The sequence below is a fragment of the Protobothrops mucrosquamatus genome, unplaced genomic scaffold (assembly GCF_001527695.2).
Source record: "Protobothrops mucrosquamatus isolate PMUCROS unplaced genomic scaffold, P.Mucros_1.0 scaffold2455, whole genome shotgun sequence".
Lineage (NCBI taxonomy): Eukaryota > Metazoa > Chordata > Lepidosauria > Squamata > Viperidae > Protobothrops > Protobothrops mucrosquamatus.
This window is the reverse complement of record NW_015388527.1, coordinates 115,590-130,899: the sequence shown is the minus strand read 5'-3', so window position 1 is coordinate 130,899 and position 15,310 is coordinate 115,590. Positions and strand designations below refer to the sequence as shown.

General features: G+C 37.7%; 1 protein-coding gene across 1 annotated transcript in view; it reads right to left on the bottom strand.

The window, feature by feature from the left end:
* Positions 1 to 525: 525 nt before the first annotated feature.
* Positions 526 to 15,310, bottom strand: part of LOC107295716 (potassium voltage-gated channel subfamily H member 5) — a gene marked incomplete at its 3' end in the record, with an annotated part of 120,310 nt that continues 105,525 nt past the window's right edge. The window contains exons 7-8 of the mRNA XM_015825037.1: positions 13,667 to 13,866; positions 526 to 778 (exon numbers count right to left, since the gene is read on the bottom strand). Of these exons, the coding sequence (XP_015680523.1) occupies positions 526 to 778; positions 13,667 to 13,866 (453 nt within the window). The remainder of the gene's footprint in view (positions 779 to 13,666; positions 13,867 to 15,310) is intronic.

Below are 15,310 nucleotides of genomic sequence, written 5' to 3'. Positions count from 1 at the left end.
TGTGGTTAAAAACCAAGGAAGAAAATTCAATGTACACCTTTATGAGCCTTCGGGGGAAAGGGAGAATATGAATATTTATTTTATATAAACATTTTTATTTTATATAAGAAAATAAATACGGTAAGAATTAAGCACAAAACTTAATAGATTCAAACACCATCTAAACCAGGGGTGTCAAACTGCCGGCCTGTGGGCCGGATGTGTCATGGTGAAACTGCGCCCACCCCATTGCCGGCAATAGAAAAAAAGTCATGATATGTCGTGACACGTCACGTGACATTGCGAGTTTGACACCCCTGATCTAAACTTTTGTAGTCTGGAATTTTGTCAAAAAAACCCTCATCAATGGATTTTACCTATAACAACAACATGTCTAAATATAACTTGTTAAATAACAATGACTGGGTGATAGTACCCCCTTGACATTTTAAGCAATTGTCTTATCACTTTAAAGTGCACAAAAATGCCCCATTTGTATCAGAGTAATGGCAGCCATACAAGATGGCTGCCAGTTCATCATCCTACCTAAGATGGCCACCACCTCATCATCCTGTATGACTTCTAATGATCCTGAGACAACAAAGCAGAGGGCATCTACGCTTTCACCAGCGTGATAGATAAGGTCTCCGGGAGCACAATGGATTGTCTGGAATTCCACTGCAAGTGCTCGCAGGCAGCCATCACTAGCTAGCCGAAAAGCTGGATGTTCATTAAAAACCTTCCGATTAAGATGCACGCATATATCCGCTCTCATGTCCTTGGGACATATTGAAAGGACCTGGAGGGAAAGGAAAAACAAGACAATGAGTGCACTTTATACAGACAGTATGAAGGTTATCATACATACGTAAGTACTTTAATACATTATATTTGTGCTATTGGCAAATATCTGTAGCTCGGGTATAAGATGAGGGTAGAAGTTCATTCTCCGAGCTTGTGGGTTGGATTCCAAATGTTCAGAAACCAACCCACTAGCTCGGAGACTGAACCTGCACCCTCATACATTATAATGTTTAAAGAGCTCCAAAGTCAGATCTTTTAAGACAAGCCTGTATTACCTGACTATATTGTAAATGTACAATTTACAGAGACTACAATAGATGATAGTATTTTTTCTTAATGCTTCTAGATGAATTATTACAAAAGAAATGTTGGAATCAAGAATTTGAATCTTTGTGCATATATTTACAGNATGTTTTTGTGTTGTAAGTTGCTCAGAGTATTTTGTTTCTGGAGGTGCCATACACAAATTTTAAATGAAACAAATGAAAACATTTAACATTTAATTGAATTCAGCAGAACTAACTTTCATATAACACATACGGTAAATATTTGGATAAATAAGTCTCTATTCCCTAACTATCCAAAGCCAATTTGTTTTTAATTATTTTGTTTCTTTCTTTGTAATATGGATTTCTTTTTAAGAATGATTTCAGAGAAAATTGCAATTAATCAAAAGCAGATTAATAGCACCAAAACAATCTACCAGTTGATTAAAAACAGAAGCAGCACAAATGGGCTCTTAAAGGAATGCCTGAAAAACAATGTTTCAATTAATAGAAATAGAATACAATCTACAATTTAATTTATTCACCAATCCTAAGATTTGGGATAGACACAGAAAGAAACAATTCTCCAGTAGCAGCCAGAAGCTGCTTTGAGGACTCTTCATTCTTAGATCTATGATCCTCATTTGCCCATTGTGCTTTTCATTGTAAACCTATTCCTTACTGATATCACTCTGCAGATGTCTGCAGATGTAACAATTTTTTTCTTCCTGCAGATGGTTAGGTGCCGCCACATTAGGCTTGGCTCCCAGTGACTTCATAGCTAAATGCTGTGTTAAGTGTTAAAATCCACCCTTGCAGATAGTCATACTTAATTCCTGACTTAAGGAAGCTAATGTCATTTGAGTGAAGTTGGCAGAAATGGGGATTATCTAGAGCAGGGGTGTCAAACTGCTGGCCCATGGGCCGGATGCGTCATGCTGAAACCGCGCCCACCCCATTGCAGGCAATGGAAAAAAAGTTGTGATATGTTGCGACATGTCACGTGACGTTGCGAGTTTGATACCCCTGCACTAGAATATAAACTGAGAGCAAACCACACTGGCACTGATGAGGTTACCTAGTTTGGCAATGAAACATCTGGAAGAAAACAACCAAGCTCAGAGAGCATCAAGGACCCAAACAGTTCAATCCTGAGCTTAATTTCATTTTCCCTTTGCTATTAGATTAGTCCTGAAAATTTAATGCCTAAGCTAGGCTTTAATATAAATCCAAAATATAGGGCTATAGTTTTGTTTTAAAATATTCTATCTTCTGAAAAAACTATGACTTATTACCTCAGAAGGAACCACAGAATGTCACTGCACCTCAAGGAATTCTGGGGAAAAAATATGGGTTTCCAGTGTACCATGTGAATGAAAAGGATGACCTAGTCCTAGAATAATCCCCCATCCTTTAAAGAAGGATGAGCAATTGTAAATTAATCAGTTAATTTCACATTAAGCAAATTTATTTACTAAAATGAAGAACTTCATCATGGACACGAAGTTTTATTTCATGTCTTATTTCCTTTAGAATTTCATTGGCAGAGTGGCGAATGTGGACTGTGATGGACTGAATTTTAAAGTTAATGCTTGGAGGACTACTGAATTGTCTCTACCCATAGATCACAGAATGGGTGCCTGCCTTTGAAAGCCATGTGATCTTAAAAAAAATAAAAATAAAAATCTGGTATAAACAATCCAGAGCAAAAACCTTTGAAAACCTTCACTGGGAACAATAATAATCTTCTACATAACTAATTCATCGCCAAACTGCTCTTATCAATTAAAACAACAAATTATTTACTTGGGGGGGGACTCTTGAGTTAATTCTACATATTCTTACTTTATAGTAGTTCCCACTGAGTTTGGTATATTAACTTTAAATTCAGGTTAATGCTTTTAGGATTATACCATGAAACCTGTACTCTAAATAGCTTTTACTATCATGTTCTTAGAAAATGGACTGGCATGGTGACAGAGACAGAGAAATAAAGACTTCTCAAGTGCATAGGTATCATTTCAAACAGCATTGCTTTTTGTAGACACAATAATGACACTTTCATCATGTTCTCCAGCAGTTCAGAAAGGTGAGAGCATACTGTAGGAAAAAAGCCAGCTAATCCATCAGGACAAATTCAATAATTAACTGAAGCTCTGTTCCAAAAGGTTCTAGTCAAGCCACTTCCAACTGAATATAAGTACAAAGAGAGACAGTTTTACCTCAACAACTGTAGAACAATGATCTATCCAGAAGATATGTACTTGATTTTTTCATCTTTAAAATGTAAATGAATTCTCAGCTAGAGAAGTAGCATTTATTAAAAAGTCTGTGCAGGTAAATTTTCAAAAGGCAAAGACAGGGAACTTGGGTTCTTCCTCTTTTATAGCTAAAGTAATATATAGGAAAGAGTAAGAATTAGCCTGGTATTATGTGCCATCAAATGTCTGCTGGAGTAGAAAACCTGGGGTGAATATAGGGATTGTGCTGGTCATCAGCTACCTCAGTGTGTGTATACATGGACAGATCTATTTCCATTTTGTATGTTTTCTCATTGAAAGTTTGAATTAATTCTATTCCATTTCTGCATATTTTTTATGTACATAACTATTTATACCCTATTTTTCCCAAGTATAAAAATAGCATTTTTATATATATTTTTCTTCAGCGTGTAACCTTCTCCATTGTCAACTCCTTGAATGGCCTGCTGGAAGCCACAGTGAACCCTATGTGGTTGTAGTACATTTTAAGAAGCCAAGCTATAAATGGAGTCTTGCTTAGCTTTGACTTCAGTGAACAATTCCATTTTCCCTCTCTCTGAAAAATTTAGATTTTGACTTCACTGTTCTATGAGGTGGAATAGGAAATATATTGGAGTTGATGTCTGTCATGGATCCATATTTCTTTCTGTTCTTGTTCAAAAGGCTGGCAATAGAATTGTTATATACAAAGGAAGAAGCAGGCAGGATAGAAGAATACAGTGTGTTGTAGAAGCTAAAATCTTGGAAGACTCATATTTCAGTCCAACATCATCCTGAAAAAGCCCTGGACATGTGTGGGCAACTCATCATCTCTCAGCTTTATAGAGCTCTTGTTGTGGGTAAAGTAAGGGGAGTGCTATAACTATCCCTTTCAACAGGGAGCAAGCAGAGAAAAGAAGACTTAGGCAGAATGCAGGAAGGGTGGTTTTTCAATCTCCAAAAAGTCACTTCCAAAATTGTCATTTGCACATTACCAAAGTAAAACAACAATGGCAAAGATTTCCAGTAGAATGCACATTTGAATTAATCTATAAATTCAAATTACGATTTGATTGGAAATATAATGCGTGTTACTATAGTAGAGCAGGCTTTGTTCATGTAAATGAAATGACCGCTGTTCCAATTCTTGGCAGATAATTTAAAAGGCTCTCCTGTGTATTCTAGGCATATAAGTTTGAAAATGTATTTGGACTGGACAGCCCTTCAAATAAAAATGCCTTCAAACAGAAGTTCTATTAATTAGAGTTTGGCTAGTCAGTTAGGTATCACAAGACAACAGTAGGTTCACTCTGTCCATTTTTGGGACAGAGTTGCAAGATATCCAAATTTCATTCAGATTTTAAATATATATATATATATTTAAAAAAACCAGTGGATTAGACTTGGGGGTAAACAGAGGTTGCATTGTATTAGCTTTAAAACTGGCAAAAGGAATTCTTAGTTCTTTATTCTGTATCTTTCTGAAGAGCAGAGGCACTTTTCTGGCCTGATTTCTATATAATCATCTCATTTGGTAATTTGTTTAAAGTAAGAGCAGTAACAATGTGCAGTAACAGCCTGCAGATTTCCTTCTTGTCTTTGATCAGTGGCAGTGAAATCCCCAAACTTGCTCCCACTTGGACCCTGACCAAAATGGTTTTAATCTCCACATTCAACATATTCTTACAGCAGTCCTCCAAGTCACAAGGCCACTGATATTTCAGCTTTCTGTACTTCACGGAAGGTAGAAGGTTCTTGTCAATCCTCTTTAAAGTTCTTAAACAGCTTTTTCCTTCTTAATTTTCAATTTTCTTTCCAGTGCAACATTGACAAGGAGGTATGTGTTTCAAATTAATCTCAGCAAATTCTGCTTCAATTCCCAGTCAGTCTGGGAGATACACAGTGAGACAGCATAGGAACTAAGATTGATATTGGTTTTGAACATATGCCTTGCAGTGTTTCAGGGATTGACCCAGTACTGCTCTGTTTCTCTCTCCAATGATTTCATGACTATATGAGGCTGAAATTGCTATAAAACTAATTAGTTACTGGATAAATGATACCCACAGTCCACCCCAATGTATTAAGCATGCTACCTGATAATTCCTCCCCACATGGGAACCTATTTCCCCTCCACAAGCCAAGCAAACAGCCATGTTCACTTCTCAAAGACAGGTAAAGTGTATTATTCAAAGGCCAGTTATAATTGCTATCGAAAAGGTTGTTGTGTAATAATTTGATGCATAAACATAGTTCTGCACTCAGTGGGGGTAGGAATAAAAAAGAGCAGACTAAAATGTAGTTGGAGAAGTTTGTGATTTTGGGTATCTTCTTCAGAGCACAGATTCTTATTCATTCTGTTTAGGATAGCACTATAAAATTCTGAGATATAGCATATATATGCTGAAGGCAAATGACTATTGAGTTCTGCTATTAATTTTCTATTGATCTTTGTACAATCTTTTTGTACTGATCTTTTTAACAATCAAGTATAATATTAAATCAACATCTCCCAGTTAGTACCTATATTCTGTACAATTGAAACAGTTCAGATAAAGAAGTACATTACACAACTGACATCACAGACATTCTACTGTCTGCCATGTCCCTCTGTTTGTGTGTGTGTGTGTGTGTTCTCAACTTATGAAGACTGGTGATAAGCTGAGGCAGATCAAATTTTACAATGGTCATTAAGTCAATCACCGCAGTTGTTAAGTGAACACCGTGGTTGTAAGTGTGAGCCCATTCTTTTGAATGGCTTTTTTTTTTACTGGAAACTTGCAAAAAGGGTCACAAATTGCCTTCACGTGACCGCAGGACATTGCAACCATAAATGTGAGTTTGTTGCCAAGCACCCAAATTGCAATCACATGACCAGGGTGGTGGTGCAATAGTCATAAGAGGAAGGACCATTCATACATGCAAAGGCTGGACTTTTTTCAGCACCAGTCACTAATCAAATGGTTGTAAGTCAAAGGCTGCCTGTAATTTAGGTTGATTACATATCTTCTTATTCTTACAGAGGACAATCCTCTACTGTTTAAAAATATTCTCTTTTTGAATAAATAAGTTTTAAATAGGGCACACCTAAATGGAGAAGGAGCAGAGGCCTTGCAACACCTGGCTTCTAAATTACTGTGATTTAAATAGATATATACTGTATTTCTGTTTAAATTATAGTAACTGTAAGTGCTGTTCTTGTTTTGACAATGATGACGGTGATGATCATTATCATGAATCAATCAACTGCAGAATGGAAGCCTCCAGGGTGGATTGTTAGGGACAGATTTTTTTTCCCCAGCTTAGGGCTAAGAGACAGCCACCCAAATAGTTTCTGTGCCTAAGAGAAGGCTAGATCCTATCTCCCATCTCTCCACTCATTAAGATCTTAGCTACTATTCCATGCCAGCTCTCAGATAGAGAGAGAGAGAGAGATAGACAGTTGTCAATTCATATTTTCTTCTATTCTCTTTGTTTGATGATGCAGAGGTAGCTCTTATAAATATGTGGCATTCAGAGAAAAACTAGGAACAATTCAAGAAAAAAACACAACACTTCTTTGCTTCTTCATCTATGTCAGTGATGGCGAACCTTTTAGAAACTGAGTGCCCAAACTGCAACCCAAAACCCATTTACGCATCGTTGAGTGCCGGGTAGGTGTGGCCCATTGGCTGGGTATGGCCCATTGGGTGGGCGTAGCCCATTGGGTGGGTGTGGCTGCAGTGGTAACGGCAGACTGGGTGGGACTAAAAAGTTCAATTAATCAATTCCAACTTTGCAAGACCTTTTTTTTCCCCGCAAGAAGTTGAAATTGACTGATTGAGCCTTTTTTTTTTTTTTTGCACACAGTGGCGGAGGCCTAAAGTGAAAAAGTTTTATAAAACTCAGCTGAAGGCCTAGGAATGGGGCGACGGCATGCGTGTCCACAGAGAAGGCTCTGAGTGCCGCCTCTGGCACCCATGCCATAGGTTCGCCACCACTGATCTATGTTCCTCTTGAGATTGACAAAGCAAGCTTCCAGTCCCTGAGGAGATAAATCCAATATTGTTTTCCCTTTCCTTCAGCATTTTCTAAACACAGCCAGGCAGTTTAAGATAAGTGGCTGGAATGGATGAGAAACACCCAACAGAGAGCAGGGACAATAAAAAGTGAAGGGAAAGCGTGGAGAGTGATGACAACCAACATAAAGAGATGCTGTAGTTAGGATGGGGCATAGCTGACAAAAGTCTGTTAAAATGTTTATTAGTAGTAGTATTCTAAGCATACATAATATATTGTATGATTTCAATACAAGGCTACTTGTACCGTATTGACTAAAGATTATTAATCTTCTAATGTTTAGTTAGCTTAGACCAGTGGTGAACCTATAGCACGCATGCCAGAGGAGGCACTCAGAGCCCTCTCTATGAGCACGTGCGCCGTCGCCCCAGCCCCGCCTCCCCCCACGGCACCCTCTTCACCAGCAGCCCCCCGGAGGAGAGTTGCCCCCTAGTATGGTCCACGCAGAGCAGTGCAGCCAAGGCCCTGGCAACCAGGCAGCAGGGACAAGACTCCGCCCTCGCGCCCCATCGCATGCAGAAGATGCTGCGGGGCGCAGGTGGAGGGCATGGCCACCATGGCACTGCTGGGCCGCCTGGGTGATCTGCAGTGGGCTGTGGATGTGGTGAGTGGTCCTGTGGGTGGGTGAGGTAGAGTGGGGGCGGGCTGGGGGCAGGACGTTTTTGGGCATTCGGTCTCTAAAAGGTTCACCATCACTGGCTTAGACCATTAAAGGAAACACACATCCTGGCAGAGAGAAGTTCCCTGAGGATGGACTCCAGTATGAATCCAAAAGCTGGGTAGATTTAAGCCTCTGGGCCCAGTGACTGATCCAGATAGGATCCTGAAACATTATCCTGGGACATGTACATTTGTCTTCGTTCATTACAGGAAATGTTTTAAATGTTCAAAATATTATTTTCTTTCTTTGATTGTTCTAGGTGGCTAAACAAATTCTAAGAAATCAATTAAGGGTGACTAGCAAGAAAAGAAACTGTACAATTAAGACCACATAAATCCTTCTAAAGCTTTGGTCTTACAGATTTCTTTCATTTTATGAAACTGACTGCCTTAAATGCAAGGCTATAAAAAGAGCCATTTCTCTTTTGGTATGTGGTTAGGCATGACCACAAGCAAACACAACTCTTCTAAAAAGTATTAGTTCTTGTTAAAAGAACTGTGATTTCTCATTTGGAAAAAAAACCCTAGATTTTTTACATTGATTTAGGTTTGTGACACCAAAATGCAAATACCATAAAGTAGCTGGAAGTAGTTTAAAAAAATGTCTTATGTTTCCATAGAGACATGCTCTTTTTTGAAATTATAGTTGCACTAATTTAAGGAAAGACCCATTCCTAAATACCATGGTTTTCTAATTGTTCCCTTGACAATGAGAGTTTGGAAAGGATATGACATTGATTTCATTTCATTTTTAATAGATTTTATATAAAACTTCAATTTTTACTAGAGCTACCTTTCCTCAAACTATAAAAGAATAGCAAGATAGACCAAGATCCACACTTTCACAAATACTGTCATATGGTTAGGAAAATAAAAGAATATACAATTATACAATGTTCATAATAAAAGGAAAACTTGTTGAAAAAAAATATATAAGAACAAATAACGGACAAAAAAACCATTAGAGGGAAAATTGCTTCCCAACTTCTTATATTTGAACAAAAAATGCATACATCAGCACTACAGAAGGACATTGATACAAATATTATGAACATCTTTGATTATCAAATTCATAGACTCATGAAGAATCTGAACTGAACAAAAATTTTAAATAGTAAATGAGACATGAAAAATGGAATTGACAGGTTTGTCCCATCCCTTAGGTCAGTGGTGGCGAACCTATGACATGCATGCCAGAGGCGGCACTCAGAGCCCTCTCTGTGGGCACGTGCAATGCCACTACCAGCAGCTTCCACAGGTCCATTAGGCCGCCACCGCCGCCCAGAGCGACAGCCCCACCCAGCACAAAGGAGGTGAAGTGGCCAGCTAGCAAGCTCAAGTAGAGGTGGTAGAGCACGCCGACACCCAGCAAGCCAAAGGCCACCCCAAGCAGGGAAAGCCGGATCCCCATCAGTGCCATGGTCCCCCAGTCCCAGCTAGGATTATGTGCCTCCCCCACCTATGCTGGGCCTCCTGCCCACCACCCCACCCGCCAGAGATCCTCTGGATCTCCCCCAACCCTGCCCGGCCCCCACAGGCATCCCCCCCATGAGCAACATCGAGGTGGCCATGCCCACCCCAGCCATGGTCACCCAGTCTGCCGTGACAACTGCAGCCATGCCCACCCAGTGGGCCATGCCCCCATGCCCCCCCTTAATTGTTACTCTCATCTGAGCACACAGAGTTCTTGGTTCTCTGTGTTATGACCTATTTTTCCATAGTTAGAGATGTAGTCTATTAATATTTCACTTGCTATCAAGTGTGTTACAATTGAAGTTAAGAACTTCATATCCAAGAAATGTGTTTTCACTGAATTAAGAACATGGTAAATATTCTTATAGTCATTTAAGAAAAGTTATTTGAAGACCATGTTTAGCCATTTCCCCAGTTTTTGATGGACTACTTCAGGCATTTAATTTATTTTGATTTTATTTTTTATTTATTTATATCTCACCTTTATTATTATTTTACAAATAACCTTTATTATTTATTATTTTACAAATAACTCAAGGTAGCAAACATATCCAACACATCTTCCTCCTCTTATCTTGCCCACAACAAAAACCCTGTGAGGTGAATTAGGCTGAGAGAGAGTGACTGGCCTAAGATCACTCAACTGGCTTTCATGGTTAAGGCAGAACTCGAATGCACAATCTCCTGCCTTCTAACCTGGTGCCTTAACCTCTAGAGCAAACTGGCTCTTAAGATAGGGTTGGATTAAAAAAAAAAAATTAAATTCACCACATTCAAGACACTGGTGTCTGAAAACGGGTATGTCTTTGCAGTTGAACTTTTTAAATTAATTGTGTTTCCTAGGTAAATATTTAGATGGAAAATGCAGATTGACTGCTGTCTTGAATCTTCCATGAAGCTTATTGGATGATATTTGGCCATCTACTATTTCTTAGCTTAGCCTTACATGCTGGTTTGGTGTAAAAATGAAGTAAAAATGATTTACTTTGAGGCAAGATGGGAAATATATGCACATACGAATGGCCTTCTTAAGATTTTATTTAATGATGATTTAATGATTTTATTTCAATGTAGTACTTAGGTCTATGTCTTGGTTGTTCTGGGTAGGATCAAAATATTAAAATAAATAGAAAATAATAAAATATTTGGCAACATCATTAGAAAATAGATGTGTTATTTATGAGAATTTCTTGACTAGATGAACATTATGTTAGAAACTTCAAAGTCCATTTGGAGCAGTTAGAGGCGCTTGCCTGATACCAAAACCTCTAATCTTCTTTCATTGGCTTCAGACTCTTTTCCCATCTGTTAACTATCATATTCCCTGACAAACTCAAGATGAAAAATAGAGAAGACTTGAGATAGGTAACAAAAATGTATCCATTATTCTCAGTTTTTAATTTTTCACATCTCCAATTCATTCTACTCATTTTTATAAGCCTGCAGCTATTTAATATGTCCTTGCCTAATATAGAATATACATATTTATTGCAACCAATATTTCATAATATTTTTCCATATTTTCCACAAATATAGACATTGTAGGCACACACACACATATATATGTATGTATATACACACACATGTGCATACACACATACTCACACAAAAACACACCCACAATGTTTCTTCATTTTATAAAACACTGGAGAGTAAATAAACATCAAGCATATCATAATAACTTAAGTAAAAAGATGAGGCAGAAAGCTAAAATGCAAAGCTCTGAGAAGTTCAGATATAAAATAATAATTTCATTTTGGTAAATTTATTGCACTAAGAACTGCAAAATTGTTAATGTATTGATAAAATTGTTCTCTATAGCTACTACAAAAAAATGACCACCAATGAAGGTCACCAATTATATAAGACGCTTCCTTGAATGGCCCAAGCTACACTCCATGATTTTTGTCCAAGACCTAAGGAGTCATCAAGTCATCAACAACAGTATGAAGATCTATACAAACAGAGATCTTTCACATTGTTTGTGATCTTTGTTTTTTCTTTTAAGTAAAGATTCCCAAGGTTAGAACTTGGTAATGTATTATCTCCTGTTGATTTAGCTGAACCCCCATAAAACAATTGTTTCATTTCTGGTAATTGGAGAATCCATTAAAAAAATCCAGGAATTGTAGTTAAAGACATTATGTCTTATCTAAGAAATCTTGTTAGAATGCTTCGATTATAGCAGTTAACTAAACAACTCATTGTAAAATAATAGATTTTCCAGATCTTGTACCTCATGACTAAGTATGATTAGTCATGAGGTACAAGATCTGACTAAGTGAGGTTAAATTAAGTTAAATTGGGAAACAATAGAGAAGGAAAAATTAATTGACCACCCCATATATTCACATGTAAATCCAAATCTCTCTTTGTCGTTTACACATATCCACACACTCAAAAACACACCCAAAACATTGCTTCTATTATTTGCATAAAGATATTAGAAAGCTGTTTGTTCATATTTTCTATAGTACTACATTTTCCTTGACAGAATCACAGATGTGGAAAATCGTCTATGATATGATTGACAAGATATATTGTATTAAAACCAAAGAAAGAGAATCAAGCATGGACTCCATATTAAATAGCTATTCTGTATTTATTTATCAAACTAAAAAGCAATGCCGCAAGTCTTGGACCAATCTCTTTTATATTTTTTCTTTTACAGGATTCAAAGATTGAGCCTTATTCTTCTAAGACCAGCCCACTTCTTTGCCCCTTCCATTTTTCACTTTGCCTATCTCATTTTTCGGAGTCTAACCATTGGTGTTTTAAACAAAACTTGAATGTTCTGTTGGCTCAGAACAGTTTGCTCACTTCTGATTTAGTGTAACCTTAAAGGTATAGCTATTTCTTCATAAAATTTGATTTGTTTCCTTACGGATACAGACATGTAAACTATTTTAATACGATCTACCTTTTATTGGCCAGCAGTTATTTTTAAACTCTCACATTTCTGATTATCATTTTTCTGTCGCCATAGGAACCCTATTGCAAAAAGTTTAAATATAGAATTTTTTCTATTGAAGGCACATGCAATTGCTCCCTGATCCTTTTATTATTTGAATTGTAAAGAATGGAATTAAATTTCTAATAACTGAGCAATGTGCTGCAGAAATATATTATCTGAAGCAGCATTGTATAATACTGTAACATAATGAATTTCACTGTAAAAATGAGCTTACTTTTTAAATAGAAATTGGCTGTGAAGGTAACACAGCTAAATATTGCATTGCATTACTTTTCCTATGCAGCTATGGAGAATGAATAAGCATGCAATTATATCTGCTTTGTGCAATGGCTTTGGGAAGGCATAGTGAATGGGTGGAAATACCACACAGAATGCATACTATATGAATTTACACAAAATATGAAGAAACAGCCAGAAGCATCAGATGTCCATTGTCAGTAAACGAGATAGAACACTTGAAGGAAAAGCCATGCAAAAGAATTTTATAACAAAGAAGTTATGGAAACAGTTAAAGAAATATGTATTTTGGTCCTGTTTCTGCCATGCTTCACCTCTCCATCTTCCCAGGAAAAGTTTGAAAAAAAAAGCTGTAGTCTGTAACAGTATTGGATTTATGGCATTGAGTACCTGATAGTGTGAAACATTAATATTCAACTTTCAGCTGAATTCAATCACAATTTCCTGATGGAAGAACTTGGGAATCAAAGATGAAGAACCAGAGCAAGTTTGTGCAAAGCAGGTACAGTTGGTGTTTTCCTTTACTGTTTTACTTTGAGCACTGGATATAGCAGAATCAGCTTCAGGGTAAAAGCAAAGTACTAATGGTGACATCTTTGGGTTTGTGAATGTTGATGCAAGGCTGCTCATTCTTGTCTACATTTTCACTTTAAGGCAAATATGCAGAAAACACCTGAGGGGCCAAAGAAGTGGCTAAAACAAGGCAGAGCAGCTGCTCCCAGTATGGAAGGGTGTCGTTTTCTGCCACTTTGCTTCACAGATATGGGTGAATTGCATCACCCATGAGCAGCAACACCATAAAAACTCAATGCTGTTTTAAATGTCTTATACTGTATTGCCTCTAAACTCTATTTTTATATTTCAACCCCTTGTTTTTGAATCATGCATTCATCATAATAAAACGATTTCAAGAATAAAAATGAAAATTGCATGTTTACACCACTAGTATATTATCTAATGTTCAAATGGCGTACCTTCTCTGTATCGATCCCTTTAGACATTGACCATGTGGAGACAATATAATCCATGACACGTTCACTAAGGCCTTTGGGGACTTGGTATAACTTTAAGAAATCCCTCACATTGTTCAACATCTCATGGTAGCGATTGGTGTTGGCGTACATTTGTTGGAAAATTGTAGTGACGTTTCCAAAAATAGTTGCATAAAGAAGAGCTGGAAGAGATCCAAAAGAGTAATTAAAAACCAGCAAAGAGACACAAACTGCCAGCAGTTTAATCAATGCTAAAGCTTCCTTCATTATTTCATCAAACATTTTGGTTGCAGTCAATTTGATGCTGAGCTGAGCTAGGGAAATATATTAATGGCAATTCTGGAGCAAGATGCAAGTGGAGAGAGTAGATTAAGAAAACACATGAGGAAAGTTATTTAGAGTGCCACGAGTTCACAACAGACTCATCAGATATTCTATAGCTCTCAGATACCGACAGATAGAATGAAGCCTAAAAGATAGAGCTTGGCAGGCCAAGGACTGAGATCTGATAGACTAAGGCAGAAGTAAGTGATGGTCAGATCAGTGGGAGAATGTAATGGGGCTTACTCATTCAATGGTAGGAACAGATAAACATAAAGATAAAGCAGAATGAATGACAAAATTTCTCAGTCCAGATTGGAGCTTCCTGCCATTCACACTAGCTTTTCATTCGGAGGTGATGTTTCATTTTCTGGAACTGCAATTTGAGAGTCATTTTGACATCACTGGGTACCCGTGCAAATCTTTCTGGATGATGATGATGATGATGATGATGATGATGATGATGATGATGATGATGATGATGATGATGATGATGATTAAAATCTGAATTTAACCAGCCATGTTTGAAGATACATATTGAACTAGTTTACACATCTACGATGTCTCCTTGAAACAATAACATTATTTAATTAAATGTTATTGTAACATTGTAAAAAGAATATTATTATTATTTCAAGTTAGGAAGTTGCTCATTGTTTCAGAGGTCCCTGTCTTCAGGGTTTCAGATAGTCATCAACTTATGACTGGTCACTTAGCAATCATTTAAATTATGGCAGACCCCCAGAAAAGGTACCTTTGATTTGAATTCAAAGTTCCAATGGTCATATGACTGCATTTGGAGCACTTGGCAATCAGCCCACATTTATGACCATTTGTAGCATCCCACAATCAGATGATCTCAATTTACATTTTTTATCTGAAACCAGCGTTGACTTCTAGTTTCTGGCAAAAAATGTCCATAGTGAACAATGGGTTCACTGAACAACTGCAGAATTTACTTAACAAACACAGCATTTGCTATACAACCACCAAGGTTGTAAAATTGAGTGTGGTCACATGATAACCTGCTTAATGACCAGCACAACTTACGATCGTAAGTGAAGATTCAATTATAGGTAGTCAAGGACTACCTATAATAAAGTACTGATCGGGTCCGCAACTTGGGTGTTCTCCTGGATTCACGGTTGACATTGGACGACCAGTTGTCGGCCGTGACCAGGGGAGCGTTTTATCAGGTTCGCCTGATTCGCCAGTTGCGGCCGTTTCTGGACCGGGACGCCCTACGCACGGTCACTCATGCCCTTGTGACTTCCCGCCTGGACTACTGCAATGCTCTCTACATGG